This window comes from Rhineura floridana, chromosome 9 (assembly GCF_030035675.1).
Source record: "Rhineura floridana isolate rRhiFlo1 chromosome 9, rRhiFlo1.hap2, whole genome shotgun sequence".
Taxonomy (NCBI): Eukaryota; Metazoa; Chordata; class Lepidosauria; order Squamata; family Rhineuridae; genus Rhineura; species Rhineura floridana.
The window spans coordinates 46179167-46204254 of NC_084488.1; the positions used below are offsets into that span (position 1 = coordinate 46179167).

General features: G+C 43.4%; 1 protein-coding gene and 1 long non-coding RNA gene across 5 annotated transcripts in view; one reads left to right on the top strand and one right to left on the bottom strand.

Moving 5' to 3' along the window:
* LOC133363817 (uncharacterized) overlaps positions 1–3055 on the bottom strand; it is a 74350-nt gene extending 71295 nt beyond the window's left edge. The window contains exons 1-2 of the long non-coding RNA XR_009757774.1: positions 2776–3055; positions 2170–2290 (exon numbers count right to left, since the gene is read on the bottom strand). This is a non-coding gene — a long non-coding RNA (uncharacterized LOC133363817). The remainder of the gene's footprint in view (positions 1–2169; positions 2291–2775) is intronic.
* Positions 3056–3087: 32 nt separating this feature from the next.
* AGA (aspartylglucosaminidase) overlaps positions 3088–25088 on the top strand; it is a 42290-nt gene continuing 20289 nt past the window's right edge. For 2 of the 4 annotated variants that reach the window (XM_061583339.1, XM_061583340.1), the window contains exons 1-7: positions 3956–4379; positions 8749–8902; positions 10651–10763; positions 13033–13145; positions 20334–20451; positions 22745–22820; positions 24454–24561. In XM_061583339.1, coding sequence (XP_061439323.1) covers positions 4154–4379; positions 8749–8902; positions 10651–10763; positions 13033–13145; positions 20334–20451; positions 22745–22820; positions 24454–24561 — 908 coding nt within the window. In that variant the 5' untranslated portion in view covers positions 3956–4153. Of the gene's footprint in view, positions 3361–3951; positions 4380–8748; positions 8903–10650; positions 10764–13032; positions 13146–20333; positions 20452–22744; positions 22821–24453; positions 24562–25088 lie in introns of those variants that run through there. The other 2 variants (XM_061583338.1, XM_061583337.1) reach the window with 2 other exon arrangements.

Here is a 25088-nt window from a genome sequence, read left to right on the forward strand (position 1 = left end):
AACTTAGATTTGATCCACATGCCACGTTAAGTAATAACATTCATGGTAAATATTTATGGTCACAAAGAATTTCCAAATTCAGCATTTCCATGGCGCAGAGTGGTAAGCGGTGGTAACGCAGCCGAAAGCCCTGCTCACAGCCGGAGTTCGATTCCAATGGAAGGAGGAAGTCGAATCTCCGGTAAAAGGGGTCGAGGTCCACTCAGCCTTCCATCCATCCGTGGTCGGTAAAATGAGTACCCGGCATATGCTGGGAGGGTAAAGAAAGGCCGGGGAAAGAACTGGCAATCCCACCCCATATATACGGTCTGCCTAGTAAACGTCACAAGACGTCACCCTAAGAGTCGGAAACGACTTGCACTACAAGTGCGGGGACACCTTTACCTTTACCTTTAAGGCAACTTCTGACAAAGCAATAGCTTAAACTACCTCTTAGGGTTGTTTAATTATATTAATATTTTTTATTAAATTTATATCCTGCCCTTCCTCCCAGTAGGAGCTCAGGGCGGCAAACAAAACACTAAAAACACTATAAAACATCATAAAAACAGACCTTAAAAATATATAACCAATGGATGCCAGCAAAAAGGGGCCTGCACATCATCCTAACCCCATGCCTCTAGTCATCAACTCAGGGAGGAGGGGTTGGGATTGCAGCTTAACTATACTGACTCTCCTCCTCCATTTTCACCAGAGTTTGAGCAGTTATACAATAGGCCTCCCAATACAGGTGTTACCTTTACATAAGTTGTATTCTTTGTTGAACTGATAAGAACTATTCAAATTCAGTTTTTCACAGAAGATGAAGATACAGTTTAAGAGTTTATGAATTCAGTTTTACCAAGAACTGGCAGACACGAGTTTCTGAAAAGCAGTCTCAAGCTGCCTTCCACCACAATCCACTGCAATCCTATGTACTTATCTCGGACTAATACACCTTACTTCTGACGGCCAAACTACCCATTGCCCTTAATGCATGGCATGCAGCTACAACTCCATTTTTTCTTGACTTAATTACAAGTGTGAGGAGGCCTCGTTTTTATTGGGATTGCAACACACAAAGACAGGAGATTTGTGCCTTCGCTCCTCAGCTGTTCTCAGACTCTCCCCATGTGACTATGTTTTTTTTAAAAAAAGTTTCCCATTGATTATACCATTCTCTCCAACCCTTTAATTAAAAACATAGCTGAATGCTACACATTAAGCATAACATACAACTTAGCCTGAGTAAGCAAACATGTATAGGATTGCATTGCAAGATGGCATTTTTTATCCTACTGCTTTGCATGCTGAGGTGGCATGCATCCATATAAATATTTTCTTAACAATAGTATATAACCTAGGACTTTACCACTGCATAATTGTTTGTGCATCTTATTTTCCTTGCTACAATCCAGATTTAAAAAAAAATGTATTGGAGCCTACTGAAAAAAATACTGTTGATTTTTGTCTGCTCATTTGTTAACAGACATACATCCACTCTGTTCCTTTTTAACCTTTCTCTCCATTTAATCACATGCACATTTCACTTCCCCCCCCAAAAAAGTCTTTATAAAAAGAATAGGGTTGGAATACAAAGTTTCACATAAATGAATTAACACCAGTACAAAGTTTCACATAAATGAATTAACACCAAAAAATAAGATTTTTTTTCTGGACTTCCTGTAATAACATCCTTAAGGAACTTCTGGTGCAAAGGTCAAGTCATTGTATCTTTCAAGCTGTATATATTTTATTTTGGGTTTTTTTGGTAGACTTTTATAATAAAAGGCTATGAGCCAAGTCGGTGACTAAATGAGTCTTTCAAAGTCTGCAGCAGCTTTTTTCTTTTTGTTGTGCTAAAAGCCTCAGGCTTTTAAAAATAGCTTGGATGCTCTAAAAATATACACACGTCTTGAAACTGTATCTTGTCTTATACAAGGTCCTGACATCTTGTCTTCCCATGTTTAAGAAATATGAACTATACATATTGAGCCAAATTAACCTCTGGCACTTCACTACATAGAAATATTTTCTCTAAGTCAAATATTAGAAGCAAAGTGTATTTTCAGTACTGTTATACCAAAACCTTCATCCAGCTGAAAAGCAGCATCAGCACCTGATTTATCCTAGGTGATTAACAAATGAAAGTTACTGCTCATATGAGGTTATTCCTATTACGACTGTTACCTGGGCAGGTAAGCTAAGGCGCTAACCCTCTCAATCTCTCTAGGCAGCACGAGGGTGTCCAATCTTTGCTTGCCTTTTGTCTCTCTGTGGCCTGAGTTCAGGATGAGCAGAGTCCCCACCCCTGCAAAAGGAAAGTCAAGAATCAGTCTGGTAAAGCAGGAATGTGGGACCTGTGGCCCTCCGGGATTTTGTTGGACTGCAGCTTATGGGAACATGGAAAGCTGCCTTACACAGAGTCAGACCACTGGTCCATCTAGCTCAGTACTGTCTACACTGACAGTCAGCAGCTCTCCAGGATTTCAGGCAGTCTTTCCCAGCTCTAGCTGGAGATGCCAGGGATTAAACTTGGGACGTTCTACACTCAAAGCAGATACTCTAGCCACTGAACTGTGGCTCTTCGCGCTCCCACAATGCCTGACCACTTGCCCAGCTGGCTAGGGCTGATGGGAGTTGAGTTCAACATCTGAAGGGCCACGGAATCCCGATCCCTACTATAAACGACGAACTTTTTTCTTCTTCCTTGCATGCAATGCAAGCCAAATGTAGACAAGTGTTGCAATCCATGTCTACTCAGAAGTAAGTGCCACTGAGTTCAATGCGACTTACTGCTAGGTAAGTGTGTACTGGACTGAAAGGAAACAATCTTGGAAGAGGACGATCCCAAGTGGCTTTCAAGGAGACAAGTAGAAGTTTGCTCCCTTGCTAAACCTACATCCTTGTATAACTAGACGATGGTTCTTTGGCATAGTTGCTTTCTCCTTTTCCTAACTCTCTAATGAAATTCTAAGGGAAGGACAAAGTGGGAGAAGTCACATGAAGGAAACCAGCCACGCCTCAGCCCGCCAACACCGCCAGAAGGTAGTACCCGACACCAAGACCAGTGTGTGCAAACCTCTTACGCAGCGGCATAAACCCCACCCTTCCCAGACTACTGCGCATGCGGTTAATTCGCCGGCCGTCACGAGATGCGGGCAGAAGCGCGAGAAGGAAGTGGTGCTTGCGGGCTCTGCTGGGATCGTGGAGCGCCTAGAGCGGCGCTAGCAATGGGGCGTGAGCGCTGCCTGAGGGGATCCTGCGTGTTGCCTCTACTGCTATGGCTGCAGGCGGCGGGCTGGGCCGCAGCGAGTAGCCGGGAGTCTCACCTGCCTCTGGTCATGAACACCTGGGCATTTAAGAACGCTACCGAAGCAGGTGCTGTTTCCCTTTCCCCAGGGGTTCTGTGGTTTCTTAAAGGGGAAGCGTGTGTGGAAGGTCCTCGACCTGATCTGGAAGGGGTTTTTGTATTCCTCCCGCTCCCTCAGTTCAGGATGGCTCTCCTTTTGTGCTTTAGCAGCACAAAAACTAAGAGCGAAATTTACTAATGAAATACCCCAGTAGGGCTGTTTCCTAAATCCTTTTAGATTCCTGGTTTTAATTAATTTTAATGGTATATGTTTCCCTGTGTCTGTTTGTATTTATTGTGTTTGCACATGGCCTATGGCTAAGACTGCAATAAACCTTACCTACCTACCTACTATAAACGACGAACTTTTTCTTCTTCCTTGCATGCAACGCAAGCCAAATGTAGACAAGTGTTGCAATCCATGTCTACTCAGAAGTAAGTGCCATTGAGTTCAATAGGACTTACTGCTAGGTAAGTGTGTACTGGACTGAAAGGAAACAATCTTGGAAGAAGACAATCCCAAGTGGCTTTCAAGGAGACAAGTAGAAGTTTGCTCACTTGCTAAACCTACATCCTTGTATAACTAGACGATGGTTCTTTGGCATAGTTGCTTTCTCCTTTTCCTAACTCTAATGAAATTCTAAGGGAAGGACAAAGTGGGAGAAGTCACATGAAGGAAACCAGCCACGCCTCAGCCCGCCAACACCACCAGAAGGTAGCACCCGACACCAAGACCAGTGTGCGCAAGCCTCTTACGCAGCGGCATAAACTCCACCCTTCCCAGACTACTGCGCATGCGGTTAATTCGCCGGCCATCACAAGATGCGGGCAGAAGCACGAGAAGGAAGTGGTGCTTGCGGGCTCTGCTGGGATCGTGGAGCGCCTAGAGCGGCGCTAGCAATGTGGCGTGAGCGCTGCCTGAGGGGATCCTGCATGTTGCCTCTACTACTGTGGCTGCAGGCGGCGGGCTGGGCCGCAGCGAGTAGCCAGGAGTCTCAGCTGCCTCTGGTCATGAACACCTGGGCATTTAAGAACGCTACCGAAGCAGGTGCTGTTTCCCTTTCCCCAGGGGTTCTGTGGTTTCTTAAAGGGGAAGCGTGTGTGGAAGGTCCTCGACCTGATCTGGAAGGGGTTTTTGTATTCCTCCCGCTCCCTCAGTTCACGATGGCTCTCCTCTGCTCAGCACCAATCATATATTCTGAAGATCCTTGTAGGCAGTTGTGTGCTCATACAAACTGCCTGCTGGGATCTGTGGACTGGGGTTCTAATGCACTGGCATTAGAAACCTAGAGCAGGATATCTGAAGGAACGCCTCCAGTATCACCAAATATGCCGCCAAACAAGATCAGCCTCACAAGACCTTCTCTCGGTCCCACCGGTGAAAACAGCTAGACTGGTGCGGACCAGAGAGAGGGCCTTTTCAATCGTGGCCCCCACCCTCTGGAACTTACTTCCTTTTGACCTTCGTCACACCTCCTCCCTGATGGCTTTTCGCCAAGCTTTAAAGACCTGGCTGTTCAGGCAGGCCTATGGGATTTCTGGGGTGGGTTAGGTTTTTATATTGTATTACTGAAGGATGGTTTATGAATTGCTGTTAATATTGTAATTTGCTATATGCATATGTTTTTATATTGTATTTATATTGTGTACGTTGCCCAGAGTGTCCGCTTAGGCGGACAGATGGGCGACTAATTAAATAAAATTTTATTTTATTATTATTATTATTATTATTCCTGAAACTAGGCATTGAGGGGAATTCTCAGATTACATTGAGCTGCCTTGAGCAGTAAGGGAAGGCTACTGCTGGTGAGAGGCATTCAGTCTAACCAGTTTTTGGCTGATTGGAGAGGGAGACACCGCCCACATCAGGATTTTCCCTGACCTTGGAACTTCGGGTCCCACCACCTGTTTTGTCTCCCTGGCCAACAAATGCGTCACACACTTTCTGAGGAGCCCCTACTCCAGTCCTAAGGAATCTGGTTGTGGTTCCCTGTAGTGAAAAAAGGGAGAGGTGCTCTGCACATGTTTCATATGTACATATTAGGAAAATCTTAATACCACGATACCTGCAGGAACGCCTCTCCCGTTACAAACCGGCTCGTACACTACGGTCTACTACGAAGGCCCTCCTCCGGGTCCCGACCCATAGGGAGGCCCGGACGGTAGTAACAAGATCTAGGGCCTTCTCAGTGGTGGCCCCCGAATTGTGGAATAGTCTCCCTGAGGAGGTACGCCTGGCGCCGACACTATTATCCTTTCGCCGCCAGGTTAAAACCTTTCTCTTCTCTGAGGCATTTTAATTTAAGTTATTTATGTAAATGCTGTAATTTCTATTTTAGATGGTGTATTTTTATATTTGTTATACTGACTTTGTAATTTTATTATTGTATATGTTGCTATGTTTGCCGCCCAGAGAGCTGTTTGCTAGTTTGGCGGGATATAAGCTGAATAAATAAATAAATAATATAAATAAAATAAATAAATAACTATAGGCTGGTAGCAAATGTTCCATTCCTGGGCAAGATCCTTGAACGAGTGGTGGCAGGCCAGCTCCAGATACTCTTGGATGAGACCGATTATCTGGATCCGTTTCAGTTAGGTTTCAGGCCTGGTTTTGGCAGGGAAACAGTCTTGGTTGCCGTGTATGATGTATGATGACCTCTGTCGGGAGAGAGACGGGGAGTGTGTCTCTGTTGGTTCTCCTTGATCTCTCAGCGGCTTTCAATATCATCGACCATGGTACCCTTCTGGGAAGACTGGCTGAGTTGGGAGTGGGAGGGACTGCATGGCAGTGGTTCTGCTCCTACTTGGCGGGTCTGCTCCAGAAGGTGGTGCTTGGAGAACATTACTCAGCACCCTGGATTCTCCAGTATGAGGTTCTGCAGGGGTCAGTTCTGTCTCCCATGCTGTTCAACATGTACATGAAACCTTTGGGTGCGGTCATCTGGAGCTTTGGAGTGCGTTGCCATCAATAAGCTGATGACATGCAGCTCTGTTTCTCCTTTTCACCTTCATCAGGTGATGCTGTCAATGTGCTGAACCAGTGCCTGCCTGTGACAATGGACTGGATGAGGACTAATAAACTGAGGCTCAACAATCCAGACAAGACTGAGATGCTGCTAGTGGGTGGTTCTTCTGACCAGATGGTGGATGTCCCACCTGTCCTGGATGGGGTTGCACTCCCCCTGAAGGAGAAGGTTCATACCTTGGGGGTTCTCCTAGAACCATCTCTGTCACTTGAGGCTCAGGTAGCCTCGGTGGCACGGAGTGCCCTTCTACCAACTTTGGTTGGTGGCCCAGCTACGCCCTTATCTGGACAGGGATAACCTGGCTTCAGTTGTCCGTGGTCTGGTAACCTCCAAGTTAGATTACTGCAATGCACTCTACGTGGGGCTGCCTTTGAAGATGGTTTGGAAAATGCAGCTTGTGCAAAATGCAGCGGCCAGATTGGTAACAGGGACCAGATGGTTTGAACATATAAAACCAATTCTGGCCTGCTTGTATTGGCTACCTGTATGTTTCCGAGCTCGATTCAAGGTGCTGGTTTTAACCTGTAAAGCCTTACACGGCTTAGGACCACAATACCTGATGGACCGCCTCTCCCGCCATGAACTCACCCATACACTACACTCAACATCCAAGGCCCTCCTCTGGGTGCCTACTCCAAGGGAAGCTGGGAGTCTAGCAACAACGGAGAGGGCCTTCTCAGTGGAGGCCCCCAAATTATGGAATGATCTCTCTGATGAGGTGTTCCTGACGCCAACACTGTTATCTTTTTGGCGCCAGGTCAAGACTTTCCTCTTCTCCCAGGCATTTTAGCATGTGTTTTTAAATTGCTTTTAAAAATGTGTTTTTAAAATTTGTATATTTGTTTTTAATTGTTGTAAACCGCCCAGAGAGCTTTGGCTATGGGGCAGTATACAAATATACAAATAAATAAATAAATAGCACTTAGTTTTATTTGCTTTTAAGACTTACCTTTTTGCATTGAAGTACATTGGGTGGGGCAGGGGGATTAAGTTTAAGCCTAGTGAGGTGAGCTGTAGTCCTAGATCTTTCCATGCAGGCCTGGCAGCTACAGTTACTCTCCCTTTCCTTTGCTTTTTTTCCTTCTGCTTTTCTTTTGTTTGGTATGGGAAGTTTTACATTCTGGTTTGAGGAGACAATCAAGATTGCTTACTGCAGGTTAGTTACCTCTTTAATGTAACATACACACTGCCACTGTTGTTATAGGCAGGATGGTTAAACACTGGTTTCCCCCACCATTTCATTACAAGTTTTTTGGTGCTCTGGGGCTTCTAATCCACAATTCTAATTGGCAGTAATGTAACAGGAGTCACATTTTATTAACACATAACACCTGTACGATTCTGTGTTTGCATATATTTGGTTTGGGAGACATTTTCTTTCCGCTATATCTCTTTGCTCTACTGAGACACACAAACATATTCTGGTCCATTGGGTGACCAAGGCTTGGGTTCCTGTTGTCAGCTTGTGTTGGGGGTGGCTCCACTGGTTTCACAAAAACATCAGGCAATGCAGAGACTTGACTTGCACGCTTTCTGCTTGTGCTTCCTGTGCAGTGTGCATGCATTTAGGCTTTCTGCATGGGAGAGATGACAAGTTCTTCCTTCGGTGCCAAGCATCTCTGTAAAATGTTCTCCCTTAAAGCTCTTGCCCTGTAAATTATTTAACCTGGTTGGTGAAATAAGCTTAAGGAGCAGGATTAAATGGTTTTAAACCCCTCTGTGAGATAATAACCCATCATACTAATGGTTTAAAAATCTTGCTTTCTGTAACCAACACACTGTGCCATATAGTGAGGGCCATCTCATCTCCACCCAGCCTGCCATGCTCCCCATCCCCTTACCTGCATGTGGCCAGTGAAGCTTCTCCCTGCATTTATCTTCATGCCAGAAAAACCTTCCCTGTTACTTTACTGTGTAAAGCTGCTGTTAAAAGAGCAGGGCCACTTCACAAAATGCAAGTTGTCCATCCTACATGCAGCTGCGCTTTTACTTTACTTTTAAACATGAGTGGCTCATTGGAGACTCTGAGCCTGAAAAGAGAAAAATAGATGGAACTCATAGCTGTCACATCAGACAAATGAGCCATTTTAAAACTTTGGTTTGCTTATCAACAGTGGCAGATACTAGAAAAAATGCATATAGAATGTGCACTTCTACCAGTTGTAGAATTTCTAGTAATCCCAGCTTTATAAGTTTTGCAACTGATAATGACATTCCTGACCATCTTGGATTTGTTTTTGTTGTACTTGTTGGTCAGCCTCCATGAAATCATGCCTATGAATACATTTGCACTGTGTATTGTAGAGTGGGATTTGCTTGTGTGTGTCTTAAGAATCGATAGTTTTCTATGTACTTTACATGTGGAGTAAGTGCTTTTGTTGTTCGCAGCTTGGACTACCTTACAGGAAGGAGGCTCTGAACTGGATGCAGTAGAGAAAGGCTGTGGTCAGTGTGAAATTGAGCAGTGTGATGGAAGTGTGGGGTACGGAGGAAACCCAGATGAACATGGAGAAACGACCCTGGATGCTATGATTATGAATGGGTAAGAAAACCTACAAGAAATCCTCAGTCCTATTGTTCCTAAAAGGCATAGGGGTTCTGTTGTATGCACACACATGACTCCTCTATGTTCAAAATCTTTCTCATTCACTTCAAAGAGTAGACAGCTCTGCCCTTGCTTTCCTCTCCATTGAAAAGCATAGGGAAACATAGAAAGACCATGTGTGTATCTGAGAATATGAATGGGGGCTTCCTAGGAGTTTTCTGAAAATGTTGACGTCAAATTTATCCACATGGATTTTTTTCTAATTCCCATCTCACTCCTTGATCTTGATGAGAAATGAGGGGTTTTTTTACTGGTTCAGCTAAAATTATGAACAATTTTTGTATTGAATTATTTCATCTACAGGTTTTCTAAAGTAACCAGCACATAAACACATGCATACAACAATGCATGTAACTGTATAAAGATAAATGTAAATGTACTGCCTTCAAGTCGATTCTGACTTATGGTGACCCTATGAATAGGGTTTTCATGGTAAGTGGTATTCAGAGGGGGTTTATCATTGCCTTCCTCTGAGGCTGAGAGATTAGTATTAATCCTTACAAAATTATGCTGCAGAAATATAGTATTGCATGGAGCTTCACACTTTTATACACACAATACGTGTATAATTTTGCATATAGTTAGGCTTTTTTTAAAAAAAATCTCACAATGCACAAGTCTCTTGAACGCAAGGGAGCTCTCAATGCAAGACACAGTCTCACATGGACATAGCTCGATTACGGCAGTAAATTCTGTATATAAATCTGTTTAAAATGGATTCTTCCTCCATCCCTAGTGCTTACTATACATTTTAATACACTGAATCTGTATTTTACCGAAACTTTTGAGAGCTCCAACAGCACATCTGGATGATGAAGGGTGTATTTTGAGCATCCAAGAGAGAGAAAGGGGTGGGGACAGTGAGAACCTGGCTTAGAATGCTTTGAAACAGCTGTTGCATCCTGGCTGGTAAATGTGTTTGGAAGGGTGAATGAAGAGCAGTGTGGCTTTCCCTCTTTTGATATGTTTATAGCAGTGAGTGAGTTACGTTTAAATTCCTCTTCAGGCATTTGCATGACCTTGTGAGGGCTGAAAGTTGGTAGAGGGGGTGGGAGCACACAAACATGCCCTGTCCATAATATCCCCAGGCTTGTGGGCTTCCCTCAGACCTTCTATGTTGATCCAAAGGAAGCTAAAGTATACTATAGAGAGAAAGTGAAGGGGACTGCTATAGACTAAAATGGGTTACTAGAGCAGGAGTTTAACCCAATGAACATTTTTTAACAGAAGCTTTATTGGCAGAATGTTCTTTTGATCTTTCCAATGAATGGCTGCAAAGAACATTCTATCAAAGCTTCCGTTGAAAAAATGCTCTGCTTTAAGGTCATGTTCTAGTGAGAAGCTATGTGCACTAGTATCAGAGCACATGCATTTAGTTTAGTGAGTCAAGTTTAGGTGGAGCATCTCCTCTCACTGGACATGCTTTAAACTCTCAGATGTTCACAGCACATGCCTATCTGGATTGTAGGTTCAACTCACGTTTCTGGAGCAGTCTACTGGGATTGCAAGTGACTTTTAGACAGCACTTTTAGACCTACATTTCTATATAAATCTCATATTTGTCCTTCAGATAAGACACACATTTGCTTGTAGTCTGTATCTTTTGGTATAAACCTTAAATATTCCTCACTACAACTTTCTCTGGCTATTTTACTTTTGGCTTCATTTCCTTGTTTTTGGTCCAGTAATACTATGGAAGTTGGGGCAGTAGCAGATCTCAGACGCATAAAAAATGCTATTGGAGTGGCACGGAAAGTGATAGAACATACTAGGCACACCTTACTGGTTGGAGAGTCAGGTAACTTCTTCCATTTTGCTGTTTAGAAATTTTGACTGTACCATGCAGTGGTGAAAGACAGTGGTCCTGATCCAGATGAAGTTAGTTGTGACAAAGGTCCCTTGACATCAGTGCAACAAGTAAGAAGTTACTTGATTTCCATAGGGCATAGTTAAAACAGTTTAGCTGGATTGGAGCCACCGTGCTCTAGATGCACTTAATAGTTTATTTCTGCTCTGTGTGTTATGGATTCCAGTCTCACACTTGGAAGCAAGTCTCATTGAGTTCAGTGGTATTTACTCCCTATTAAGAGTGGTCCCTTCTCAGTTCTCCTCTGGGTGGGCAACTAAGGCATTTTTGTTCTGCCAGTCTTTTAATATGTGCTCATTCTTTCAAATTACGGTTTTGTTTTTCTGTTTTATTTCTTTATTTTGACATTAGTGCTCTCACATTTATAGAAATTTTGCCAGAGCTTGGAAGATTACTTTTAAAAAGTAATAAATTACAGTTACAATTACATGGCCCAAAAAGTAGTAATTATTGTTACAATTACAATTGCTCTGAAAGTAACTGATTACTTTTTCTCAAGCGTAATCACTACAGTTACATTTCAGTTACTTTTTTTAAAAAACGCCTTAAAGGTGCTGGCCTTGGCTGCTGCACATCTAAGTAGCCTAAAACAACTTTAAAAATAAACACACACATACAGAGGTAGTAGAATAATTCTTTTCATCCATAAGATAGCAAAGGTGGTCTCTCCACTAGTAAGGGAGATGGGAAGGGAGGAAGAGGCCGCTGCTCAGATCTTTGCATATCAAACCAAGTGCACACACACCCCACTCAGCCAGCAAGCATAATCTCTCTCACTTCACCACCTCCCGGATCCTGCCCTGCCACCAACTAAGGGACACTCACCCAAGCAAACATTGCAAAAAAGTTAAAATACTTCAAATGCAGCATAGCAGCCAGAGAGGGTGGTGGAGGCCACTTTGTGTGCCAAGTGCAAACGCAGTATTCACATACACACACGTTGTCATCTTTCACCTCCACAGTTCTTTATCTCCATTCTGCTGTTGCCTCCTTCTCCTCCTTTATCCATGTTCTTGCCCTCTGGCTCCTTTTTCCTTCCACTCCATTCTTCACCACCACCATCCATTTTTTAAACAATTGTTTTCTCTACTCCACCCTGTCTCACTCTCCACCTCCTCCCTCGTCACCTCCTACCCACCCACAGAGCATGAGGGAAGAGCGACACTGTACAGAAGCCCTGTTTGAGGCACATGATTTTCATCCACAAATCAGAGGAGCAGAAGACTTCCCCTGCTTCCCTGCCCAAGTAATGCCCAAAAGTAATGCTGGAAACATTACAATTACTCCTCAAAAGTAATACAATTTCTCTTAGTTCTATTGCAATCAAAATGTAAAGGAAGTACCCACTCATTCCTCAAAAAAGTAATGAATTACAAGTAATTTGTTACTTGTAACGAATTGCTTCCAAGCTCTGAGTTTTGCTTTTATAAACTTAGCTGGGGGGCTCTTTTTGGAGCCCACAGTTAGTATAATATTTTTATAAATTCAAATAACAACTGCAACCTTCAGTGATAAAACTGAGCACTGGTTTTTAGAATTTTAGCATTAGAAATGTGTTCTCAAAAAATGTCTGTAGCTGCAATAGATAGAATCCTCCTTGAGCTAGTTATCAAAAATCAAACTGAATTTCTAAATATGATGTCCTGAAAGCACTTTCTTGTTTTAAACATTTCTGATAACAAAAGAAAAAAAAACCAGCAACACAGGTTAGATGTATTTGAGATAAAAGAAACAGAAAAAATTGGGAATAATCAATGCTGTCTAAAATATTCTACTTTAGTCATTCTTAAAGCTACCATCTGACAGCATAATAATAATTTGCTGTTTCTTATAATAAATCTTTCACTTCTGGATTTCTTGTTGCAAACTGATATAGTTTCTTTTACTTTGCTGTTAGTGTTCAGGATTCTAAAGCCCCCTGATCGATGGTCTTGTTCCATGAAATGAAACGTTATTGCTGACATTTCTATTGAGGACAAGAACGTAAACAATGAGATCCACATTTATAAGCACTATACCCATACAGGGCAGTGATTTAGGTACTGACTGTTGTATTACAGTATGAAAATAGTTTAAACATTCCATGCTGGTGTTTCACATAGATCTGTACAAGCTAACGGATGCCACTGTCATGCATGCATACTAAATTGCAAATACACTTATGTAGAGATTTTGTTTTACTATTTTCTCTTCCACAAAGCCTCGCTATTTGCAGAAAGCATGGGGTTTCCAAGTGAAGACTTGACTACACAGAATTCTCTTTCAGTATATTTAAAGTGGCTTAAACGAAGCTGTCAGCCAAACTTCTGGAAGGTAGAATACAACTTTTCTTCTTGTTTTATAAATTTGGTGACTGCATTATATGTCAAGAAACATTCTTGTCTTGACAGATGGAACAAAAAACAGCATATAATTCATGTACCAAGTAGGTAATTTCAAGACCGATTTTTATTTGGAAACATTTTATTTGGTTGTTTGCAGAATGTTATGTTTGACTATATAGCGCAGCTGGCTAACCTGCAGGCTGGATCCAGTCCAGTAAGCTGTGGGAAGTGGCCTCGTAGCCCCTGCAGCATTATCTCCCAATTTGTGGTGTATGGTTACTGGTAAAACTGTAACCTATGCACAGAAAGAGAGACCGGGGATGGAATGCTCTCTCTAGACTATATATTGCTACTATAGATCACTCCAGTGTAAGGCTGTAACTGCATCGACATCTGAAGTGGAGGATAGTGACCCTCCCTATCCCAGCCCCTGGGCAGGAAAGTGTGAGGAGAAGGAAAAAAGAAAGAAAGTGGGGATTATTCCTGCTTTCAACAAGAACAGCCCAGGAGACCGCTGCCCTCCGACGCACCTACCGCCATGACGAGGCGCCCTGCGCCCAGCCCTGCTTCTAGGCCCTCTTCCTCCTCTACAACCTGGTGAATCATGTCTCCCGAGGACGCAGCCGGAGCCGCCTTGGCGCAGTTTGATTGATGGCCGAGGAAGTCCTGTGCCGCTTCAGTGTGCGGGAGAGCTGCGGCCTCAGCGTGGAGCAAGTGTGGCGGCTCCAGGAGAAGTACGGAGCCAACGGAAACAAACACCTGCAAAAGCCATATTGAAGCAAACGCCTCTTCTCCACCCCCACGCCTTTAACAGTGGTATTAAAAAGGGTGTTGAGGTTGCAATTTTATCAACATGGCAAGTTCTCTGGAAGATGTTGGGACTAGTCTGTGCTTCCATGCATAAATTCATGAATGTGGTGTTTCCAGCTACCCCACTACCTCCTGCCTTTGGAGGGCTTGCAAGAAGTGGCTGCAGGAGTGAGACTGCGAGTAGCATCATGGGTGGGGTGTTTCTAGGAGTAAAGCTGAAACTGTCTTAATTTCCTTTTATTTTTGCCATATTGCCAAGAGGTGTAATGTGGCCTGCTAAAGAATGTAATGTTATATTTATAGTATTGAAAAGGTTTTTGTGTTTGCTGTGACATTTGTTATTGTTTTATTACTGCTGTTATATTATTTTATCATGGAATTGTTTTTGTAATTGTTGTTTGCTTTTGTTGTAAGCCATTTTGAGCACAATATTTTTTTGTAAGTCACTTTGAGTTCCATTTTGGGGAAAAAGTGACTAATAATAGTAATAATAATAATAATTTCAGCACTGTGGCACTCAGCACTAAGATCAGGAGATAAAATCCCTCAGCCTGCTCTTTGAGAGTGCTCTCTGTAAATGGCAGACAGATCACTTTGCCTCCCGGTTCTCAGTGCTGACTTTGAAAAGCTTCTGATATAAAGTCCATCACCAAAGACTCCTGAGTAAGCTTAGCTGTTGTAGAATAAGATGACGTGTTCTCTTATGGGTCCATAACTGGCTAAGGAACAGAAAGCAACGATTAAGAACAAATGTTAAGTTCTCCCAGTGGAGGGATGTAGAAAGTGGAGTCCCTAAGAACCTGTGCTTTTTAATTTGTTTATAAATGATTTATAGTTAGGGGTGAGCAGTGAGATAGCAAAGCTTGTTCAAGAGGGTTAAAACAAAAAGGGATCATGAGGAACTCTGAAAGGGCCTCTCCAAACTAGGTGAATGGGCAGTAAAATGATAGATGCATTGTAATGTATGGAAGTATAAAGTGATGCACATTGGTGTAAAAAACCCCTCATAATTTCACAAAATGGGGTCTAAACTGGCAGTGACTGGAATGAGACTTTGAGGTTAGTGAATAGCTTGATGAAGATGTCAGCCAAGAAAGTGGCAGCTGTGAAAAAGGCGAATCCTATGTTAGGGATAATTTAGGAAAGGGATCGAAAATAAAACTGCCAGTATCATAATGCTGTTATACAAATCCATGGTGCAACCATACTTGGAATACCGTGTATGGTTCTGGTTGCTTCACCTCAAAAAAGGTATTGTAGAGCTGGAAAAGGTTCAGAAATAATCAAGGGATTGGAGCAGTTCGCCCATAAGGAAAGCCCCAACACTGGAGGTGATTTAGTTTGGGAAAAGGTGATAAGGAGAGCATGATAGAGGTGTAAACATTATGCATGATGTGGAATAAGTGGATAGAGAAAAGTTGTTTTCCCTCTCATGATAGAACTATGGGTCATCCAGTGAAGTTGGATGTTGGAAGATTCAGGACAGAGAAGAGGATTAGACAAATTCATAGAGGATAACGCTATCAATGTCATTTTATTTATTTATAAATGTAATCCAATAGATTTCTATCCCTCTCTTCCTTCCAAAGGAGCTCAGGGTGGCAAATATCTGTAATGCCTTTGTTATACCTCCGCTGTTGGAGGCAGTATGTATCTGGATACCAGTTGCTGGGACTTGCAAATGGGGAGAGTGCTGTTATGCTTATGTCGTGCTTGCAGGCTTCCCATAGGCAATTGGTTGGCCATGATGAGGGCAGATTGCTGGACTACATGAGCCTCTGGCCTTATCCAGCACAGCTGTTCTTATGTATGCCCTTCAGAGATGAAGAATAAAAGGCAGCATTTCCAGCACCCCACCCCAGCATTGGACCAAGGATGACTTTGTAAGAGCCCTCATTGAGGAAGGGCCACAGCTTAGTAGTAGAGCATCTGCTCTGCATGCACAGGATGCCAGGTTTAATCTCCAGCATATCCAGGTACAGATACACTGTCTGAAATTCTGGACAGCTGCTGCCAGTCAGTGTAGACAATACTGAGCTAGAAGGACCATTGTTTCCTATGTTGGGGGAGAGAAGAGTGTGTGTATGAGAGAAAATGAATGTATATAGGAGTGTGTGTGTGAGAGAGAGAGAGAGAGTGTTGTGTGCCTGGATGTGTGCACATTATAAGTGTAGGTGTCATATGTATGGTAAGTATATATGACTGTTTATGTGTTTGCATGTGTGGTGTGTGTAAATATATATTGGCTATGCTCACCACCGAGCCATAGTTGTCGGAGGGGTAACTAACCGCCACTGCAGCCCTTAGGCCAAAAAATGTCAGCCGCCACTGCTATATGGTGTACCACAACTCATTAAAATGATCAAAGCTATGGGATGACAAGGGGAGCATAGTATACAGTAGGGCCCCACTCATACGGCGGGTTACGTTCCAAACCCCCGCCTAAAAGTGAAACCCCTTCAATAAAATGGCGGCCAATGCCCGAAAAATGCTGTAAAAGTGGAACAAGCGCTGTATGAGTGGGGCCTTTCTCTAATTTTAGCTGCCGTATTAGTGGAACGCCAAAAAGCGGGGCCCTGCTGTACACTCAAAAGAATTGGGGAACATCTCGAGTATAGTTTAATTGAAGCATACTGCACTTGATAAAGACCAGTAATGATTCTGTTACACTCTAAGTACAGTAGGGCCCTGCTTTCCGGCGCTTCGCTAATGTGGCAGTTTTGAATTATATCCATGTTCCATATGTTCGGTGCTTGTTCTGTTTTTGCAGCACTTTTGCGGCATGACGCAAACTGATGGCGCCCAACACCCTGAGTGCGTCGTCAGAGCTTGGAAACGTTCCTTTTTTGAACTACAGTTGGGCTGATGGGAGTTATAGTTGAAACAAGGAACATTTCCAAGCTTTGAGGACGCGCTCAGCAGCTGAGTCTGAGAAGAGCGTCAAGCGCCATTTTACAGTATTGTCGGTGATTAAGTCTGATTCAGCGTTTGCAGGCAAGGGGGAGGATGTGCCAGGGAGCCGGTGGTAGCGAGCAGCCAGGGGGGAGGGCAAGCAGGCAAGGGAGGATGATGACTTCAAGCACATGGAATACAGCAGCTTACTCAAACAGCTTTGTTTGGTGGTGATTTGTTGTGGCAGTTTTCCTGCCTCGTTTGCCACGTGTCAGCTCTTGCTGACCGAGCTTCGCGGCTGTGCATAGGCGCCTGGTGGAGGGTGTGGGAAATCCTTTTTTGTCGTGGCCGAGTCCACCCTCAGCAAGGAGGGGGGCTGTCCATTCGGCCAGACCTTGCATTACTATCAGCTTTTGAGCAGGAGCTGCTGCAGTAGCCTGCTTACCTGCCCACGCCTTGCTTTCTCTCCTTGAGGGCTGTACGTGCGAGGCTCTTGCCGGAGGGGGGTTAGTTTGCGCAACCGGCTTTTGAGCGGCCCCACAGGCCTTGCACTACAGCGGCGCCGGTAACCTGGTGCTCTCCCCGCAAATGCTCGTCCTTCTGCGGACAGAGTGTGCATATTTTAACTAGCCGCGACCGCTGCTCAGGAAAGGGGGTGAGTGGTGCTGGTCCTTCTAGTGCCTGAGGGAGGTGGTGGAGCGTGAGCAAACAGGCAGGGGGGGAGGGGGAGTTGGGAAGGGGGGACAATCGAGTGAGGCGGCGGAGGGCGAGCAAGAGAGGGGGAGGACGAGCGAGGGAGGCGGCGGAGGGCAAGTGAACGGGCAGGTGTGTGGGCAGCTCCCTCCCTGTGATCTGCGGCAGGGAGCCTGCCACGAAAGGGGAGCACTACTCCCCCACCATAACAAGGGCGAGCAAGCGAGCAGGGGGGGAGACAACGATGCACAGAAAAGCAGAACATTGATCCGCTGTTGCACGGGGAGCTTCAGGGCTGTCAGCTGGAGCTCCCCGTGCTACAGCTGTTCGATGTTCCGCTTTTCAGTGGTTTTCGCTTTTTGGCGGGGGTCTGGTCCCTAACCTGCCGTATAGGTGGGGCCTTACTGCAATGGCTAGAAAATAAAATTCAGATTGGAATACTTATCTTAGGAAAACATCCAGGGCATATGATAAGTTAGAAAGATCCTGTTGGATAATACAAAAGGCCTATGAAGTCCGGCACCCTGTTTTCACGCAGTGACTAACCAGATGCCTTTGGGAAGCCCACAAGCAGGAAATGAGAGCAATAGCTTTTTTTCTCACTGTTGTTTCACAGCAACTGGCATTCAGAGGCATGCTACCTCTGATCTTGGAGGTAACATGTAGCCATCCTGGCTAGTAACCGTAGAACATAAAGCTGTGGGTTGAAAAAAGCTCCAAGGGTTGGAGAGGAAAAAACTAGTAACAAGGAGGTTATGAGCCATTTAAGAAGAGATGTAGGGGTGTAGTAGGCAGGACAGCCAGCAAAATTGGGAGAATACAGTGGTATTAAAGTAGGAGGTGTTCCTGAAACAGCAATGATGTTTAGCACTGCTGTATTCTCCTGTCATCTTCCCATTCTTTGTATATAGCTGTTAAGAGCTGGAAGATGGAATGGATCAGCTTTAGAGCAGGAGAAACTATTTCAGCTGCAAGAATGTTGTCCTGTTCTGTAACACTGCCATGTTCTGCAGTTCTCACGTGCTGGGATAAACAGGGTAGCCGTTGTAGAAGAAAATGGAATGAAGTGGAGTCTCTGACATGGCTCAAGTCTGTGGTTAAGCAAAAATTTTAATCACAGTTACTGTTTCATATTGAAAATGATTTAAAGAGTTGTGTCAGACAAACAGGTGTATCTCAAATTGGCTGCCCACTGTGATCCCTGTTAAAGTTGCCAAAGTCTGCACAAGTTCTTTCAGTGCCTGGGTGGAAGATGGAGAGATGTTTCCCATCAAATGTGGGACGAGGCAGCTTTCTAGATGCCTAAGAGAAGCGCCCTCTAGAGCTCTCCAAAGGAGCTGGGCGTACGGAGCTAGGCACATGGAGCCAAATGGTCCTGTTGGTCAGCTGTAGGAGTTTCTCTTGGGGTCTCTTTGCCCTCTGGGCAAGCCAGCATCTGCTTCTCACTTCAGCTTGTATCTTTCCAGTGCATCTGATTCTTGCTCTTTCAAGTTATCTGTCTTGCAGTCCTGGACTTCGCCTCAGGCTTTTCTCTTCACAAGATCCTCTCTGGGAGCTAGCTTTAATCTTCTCAGTTGTCTCTCTCGTAATTGGCAACCCCATCAGTATCTCACATTCCCAATCCCCTTTGGAACTTTCCAACTTAGCATCATGCTTAGAAGTCTCACATCTTCATTTCACATAAACAAGCCAAAGCTCTGGCTGCTGTGTGCCCTATTGGAAAATACTAGACTATTTTTTGGACTGGTTAAGAGGAAGGTTTGTCCTAGCCATACATCTGGTATGCAGTTTTATTTTAAGATGTGGTCTGAGCTTGAGCTATCCTGCAAAGTGTGTAACCATTAAGTCTGTGTGGGCCAGCATGGGCATTTTAGGCTCTTAAGCTCGCCCACTCAGGAGTATCTCCAATTTGATATTTACTGTCGAGTAATATAATGTGAGGCTTCAGTTCTGTTCTTATCATCTGACTTGGAAGCATATTGCAATCTGTGCTCTTCTTTCATTGTGTCTGCAGATGCCATCCTTGTGGCTATAAAATGCAAGTTTTAGAAAACAATGCAGAGACCTGTAGAGGGAACCCCCCCAAATAATAATCAGGATCACAGGAGGAAAGTTGGGAGATGAGAACTTTTAAGGCTTGCAGGTGGTGGATGTTACACATGGCTAAAACCAAGTCTTTCTTAATTATTTTCATGGAGCCATCAGGGAAAGGAAGTAATAGGGGTATCTTCGTTTGCCTGATCTGTTTGCAGGGTGTGTGAAGTGGAAATATGGTGAGTTGGGTTGTGAGGCTTCAGTCCCACAAACTAGCAGTATCATTTGTAGAAATTTGTCTCATCACAATTGGTGTGGATACTCATAAGGATTGGGGAAAACTAATCTTAAATGACAACAGTTGGTGGGAAGAGAATATTATCAGGCTCGGGGGGGTGCACATAAAATGTTGATGTATTATTCCTCTGCTGGCTATTCACGATAGGAAACATTTGCAAATCGCATAACGTGAAATTGGAGCAGGGGTGTTGTATCTGAAGTATTTCAGTATTGAGTTACTTTAAATTGAGAGAGATGCTTTTGTCTGTTCTTTGTTTAAAGCATCTGAGCTACAATAATTTGCCTTCGATGAAACTACTTAATCCTTGGCATATATTATTCTTTTAGTATGATAATTTGGTTCTATTTTTTAACTGTTGGCTGGGGGGAGGGGACAGGTTACAAGTTTCTTTGAAATGCCTTTTTGTTTCTCTTAAAGATTTTAATGTGAATGAAACTTTGATTGCAGAATGTTACACCAGATGCTTCAAAATCATGTGGGCCATACAAACAAACTGCAGAGTTCAGGGAAGAAGAACTGAGCATCTCAGAGAGAAGAATACAAGTTCATAATCATGATACTATTGGTATACCTTTTTGGCAGCTGTTTATGCTGTAATATCTCTGCTTGTTGTACATGTGGTACTAGACAAATTGAATGGGCATAAGTTTCAAGAAGGTCTAAAGACCCAGCCTGCTAAGAACTTTTTCTACTTGGTGCATAGAGAACATCAGCGATTCAGCAACACTTGTACAGTGCAGTCCTAACATCTCTTGACACTGATGGTTACACAATCTGATTGCGCATGGCTGTCTTTTTGCAGGTTGGAGGGCTCTGCCCACGCTTGTGAAAAACTACTGCCGGTGGTTCTTCCACCAGCAATAGCAAACAGAAAGCCCAGAAATGGGGTGTTTTGAAGTGGGGTGCCGTTAGCTTTGGACCCACTGGATCCAAAAAGTTATTTGGGCCTCAGCTATGCCAGCCTGTTGCTAATGTAGTGGAAAATTACAAAAAGCCACCCTCCACATACACACCTTCTGCCCTGCTCAACATGAGCTGGCAGGAGTTAGGATGTGGAGGGGGCCATCTCTCCTGTTGGTTCCCTCTTCCCCCTCAGTCCCACTTAGGATCGCTCTCTAATCCTGCTTGGTACTTTCTTATTGCGGTAGCTTGGCATATACTTCTCTATACTCATGATGAACATTTTTTAAAATATACATGCACACACAGCTTGAAAAGAGAGAGCTTGTGTTAGTAAAGCATGATTGTCATCTGAACTGTGAAGCACCACTTAGTTTGCAAGCAGGAATAGCGTTTTTATTTTTTGCTTGCTAGTTTACTAAATGTATATCAAGAGTACTCCTCCTTAAGGTATTTTCAGTATTAGCTCATATATTCCAGAGAATATATGATTCTCCTAGTGGATGTACCAGAAGTACAGAGGTCTGGCAAGTCTTTCCAAATAGCCAAGTTTCAACTTCACATTTTACAAAATTAACTAAAAATGGATTGGGGAGCGGGGCGGGAGGGTGTTGTTTGAATCCAGCCTCTTCCATCTGCATGTCAATTAAATTTGGAATTTACTGAAGTACCAAAGTGACTTGGGAGCACAAGTCTCACTGCCAGACACTTGCGACACTTCTAGTGTGATTATTAAATTTGTCATCAAAAAGCAATTAGCATTTTAAAAATGTCAAATGTCAAGGCTCTTACCAATCTGAAGGTGTGTCTTCATGAACTTTTGCACCTTGGCAATCTGCCTGAGCCAAAAAATTATTCTGCAGTAGCCGTTTTGGAAGGTTAAAAAAAGGGAGAGCCAGACAAAGGCACTGTAGATATTTGCCTGCTGTAGGCAAATTGCCTACTTGGCAAATAACTGAATAAAAAGATTGAATAACTGTTTCATACTTGTGCCACTTGATGCTTCATTCATGGCACTCACTCTCTCTTGGTAGCCGTTGCATGAATGATCTGGACGTACTTCTAGAAATTAATAATTAAATATCCTAAAATATGTATTTCCACAGGGACGAAGTGAATAATTATAATGCCTCCAATTTGAAGCCAGGAGGCAAAGCCCATGTTTCTGATTTACAGTGCAATCCAATACATGTCTACCCAGAAGTAGGCTCCATTGGGTTCAGTGGGACTTACTCCCAGGTAAGTGTGTATTGGATTGCAGCCTTAATCACTGTAGAATTATGGGGCAACCTATGACCTCGACTGATCATTTGTCTTTGCTGATGGGAGATTTTCTTTCCCTAAATGTAATGGATGGGCCCTCAGTTGGACCTATTCCAAAAGTGAAAGAGGCAGGAGGCCCTCCCCAGGTGAAAATGATCCCATCACCATCTAGTTGTGACAAGGAAAGATTGCAGCTGTTACATACTACGCTGCTGTGGAGCTCTTAAAACAGGTGCAGGGAACCTCTGGCCCACAGGCCTAATTAGGCCTACCAGGTCTCCCTGTTCGGTCTGCAAAGTCATTTTGGCCAAGCCATGCCCACTTGCTATCGTTTATGAGGTCAGCCAATCAGCACTACCTGCAAAACTCGATGCAAAGCGCTGAGCAAGATAGCCCTTTGTCAGATCTTCAGAAGCCCCTTTCAGTCACCAGATTGTTGGAACTTCAGAAGCCCCTTTCGAAGTGCTATCTTGCCCAGCACTTTGAAAGGATTTCTAGAGCTCCACCCATCTCTCAAACTCAGCCCATGAGGGACTGAGGAGATGACAGTCTGGCCAATCCAATTCCCCACCCCTGTCTTAAAAGAATAGAAGCCTGGTCTGTTTTGAAGGATGGTCACCCTGACATGATCCCTATTGAATTAACAAGAGCATCCCACAATGCTTCTAAAGTCTTGCTCCTGTTTTCACTTATAGGTATGATTGTGATTGGTCGAACTGGAAGCATTGTTGCGGGGACATCCACAAATGGTGCAGACCACAAAATTCAGGGGTTTGTATTCTCATAATACAAATTGAGGTTCCATATTGAGAGATTTGTTTTTCTTCATTGAACTGTGATGCTACTAACAGTACCCAGCTTCCAATGTATACATAATACTCCTACAGTAGAAATGACTTTTATACTACTTGGAAGAAGGTTATTGTGAAAAACTGAATTTGTGAACAATGCACACATTTGTTTTCTATCTTCTTCCTCTATTGCTTTTCACCAATTTATTTCCCAATAACAAATCCGTTGCACAGAAATTTAGTTTAGCAGTACCTCAAATAGATCTGGTATAACCTAGTGATTGTTAAGGTCATGAGCTAAAAAGATTCCAGTTGGATTTTTGGGGCAATCATAAATTCATGAGAGTATCCTTGGAGACAGTCTTTAACAGCCTCAGACCCTCCATCTGTAATAATGGGGATAATTCTAGCCTATCATTGAGGGCCGTGTACGAAGTGCTTTGACCTATAGAAGTGTTAAGCTTGGATTAGAATCTTCCCCAGGAGGATTGCCTGGCACTTGCATTAATATACTTTCAACATCAAATTTCTTTCAGGCCCTTTAATCTTTTTTTTTAATTGATCAGTTAACACTTTTAAGATCAACTACTCTAGTTTTGAGTCAGTATGGTGGTGGTGGTTCTGGCGGCAGGGGAGTGGGATTTTATAGCCCTTTTAGTTTTTTCTGGGTTTGCTGTGGTTGGTTCTTGTTGTATTCATTTTAGAGTTGTACATTATTATACTGGATGTTTAAACTAATTCTGATGCATGTCGCTATGAGGCTTCAGCACAAGACGACAAATTCATTTGATACATAATAAAAACATTGTTATCAGAACAAATAATGGAATTGATGCATGGGAAAACAAAATATGTTATATATTGAGACTTGGCTCTACTTCTTGAGATGGTATACTTGTCTCTGCGCTGTACTGACTATAGTTGGGGACTCCCGTAACGGAGTTATCTCCACTGAGATAACTAGATGCTTAATTTTTTTATTTGACAAAAATTATATACCATTTGACAGTAAAAAAACAAAAAACCCTCTAAGCAGTTTGGGGAGAAGCATTGTAAGCTTTGGTGTGTTTTTGTATGGGGGTGCGTTTGGTCATGTGAGGTGCCTCCAGATTGTTAGTGTTTTGCAGGAGGGCTTCAAGCACATGCTGGGAAATGTAGGTTTGTGCCACTAAAGTGGGTTCAAGCTGTCTATCACCCTGGCACAAGAAATCCACTTTTAAAAAGAATTAGGTTTTTTGCAGTTAGGAAAGTGAGGGGGAGACATGTTGTTGAATGAATGAATGATCGATGGGAAGATGTGTAAACACTCCTCAAACAAATAAGAATGAATGTTCAGTAAAGACCAAATACAATCTAACTTCCGCGTAAGCTTTGTGCAAACAAACCAGGATGAATGCTCAACAAATAGGACATTTGGGGGAGCCCTGTGTTCCTACATAGAACTTCAGGAGGTATAATCCAGACACAGGTTTACCACTTCAGTGAAAAACAGGCCTAATATTCCTTTGTTACCAGCTTGTTTGTGTTTATATTGGAAATATCAGAAGCTGTTCCCATTGGCTTTCTGTTTTCTTTGGATTAACATCACCTTCCTCTTTCTGATCTATGCACAGACGTGTGGGAGATTCTCCAATAGCTGGAGCCGGAGCATATGCTGATAGCACAGCTGGAGCTGCAGCTGCGACTGGAGATGGGGATGTGATGATGCGCTTCTTGCCCAGGTTTTTTATCTTTTACAGACTCTTTGGGCTTGGGTATTCTTAATATTGGAGCAAATTTTGAGACCACCCTGGAATAAAAGGGGTTTTCACCCGTACCCTTGAGATGCACATTCAGAAAGTTCCCAATTTAAAATTCAAGAACTGGCAAAAACAATCAAAAACAGTTGTTCTTATTTGTTATTAACCCAAATAGGCTCCCTTTCTTTTAGCCATCTACTGTAGGGATTGAGCACCAAGGCATCTGGGTGGAAGGCGTGTGTGTTTGTGTCTCACTATAAGCTAAAGAGACAAAGAAAACACAGGCATGCAGCCATTTTGGCCATGAAGCTATTCTTGCATTATGCGCTACTGTGGAGATAGCAGCTCCCATGTTCCTGTTCCTTATGTGCACAATTTCTTCCTCTGTTGGAGTGAATGGAGGCACAACACAAAAGACATGTCCCCTCCAGGTCCAGAGCGTCCCATTCTTCTCTGAATGATAATGGTCCATGTGTTCCTCCTCGGTTTCTTTCCAAATGCATAAGTGT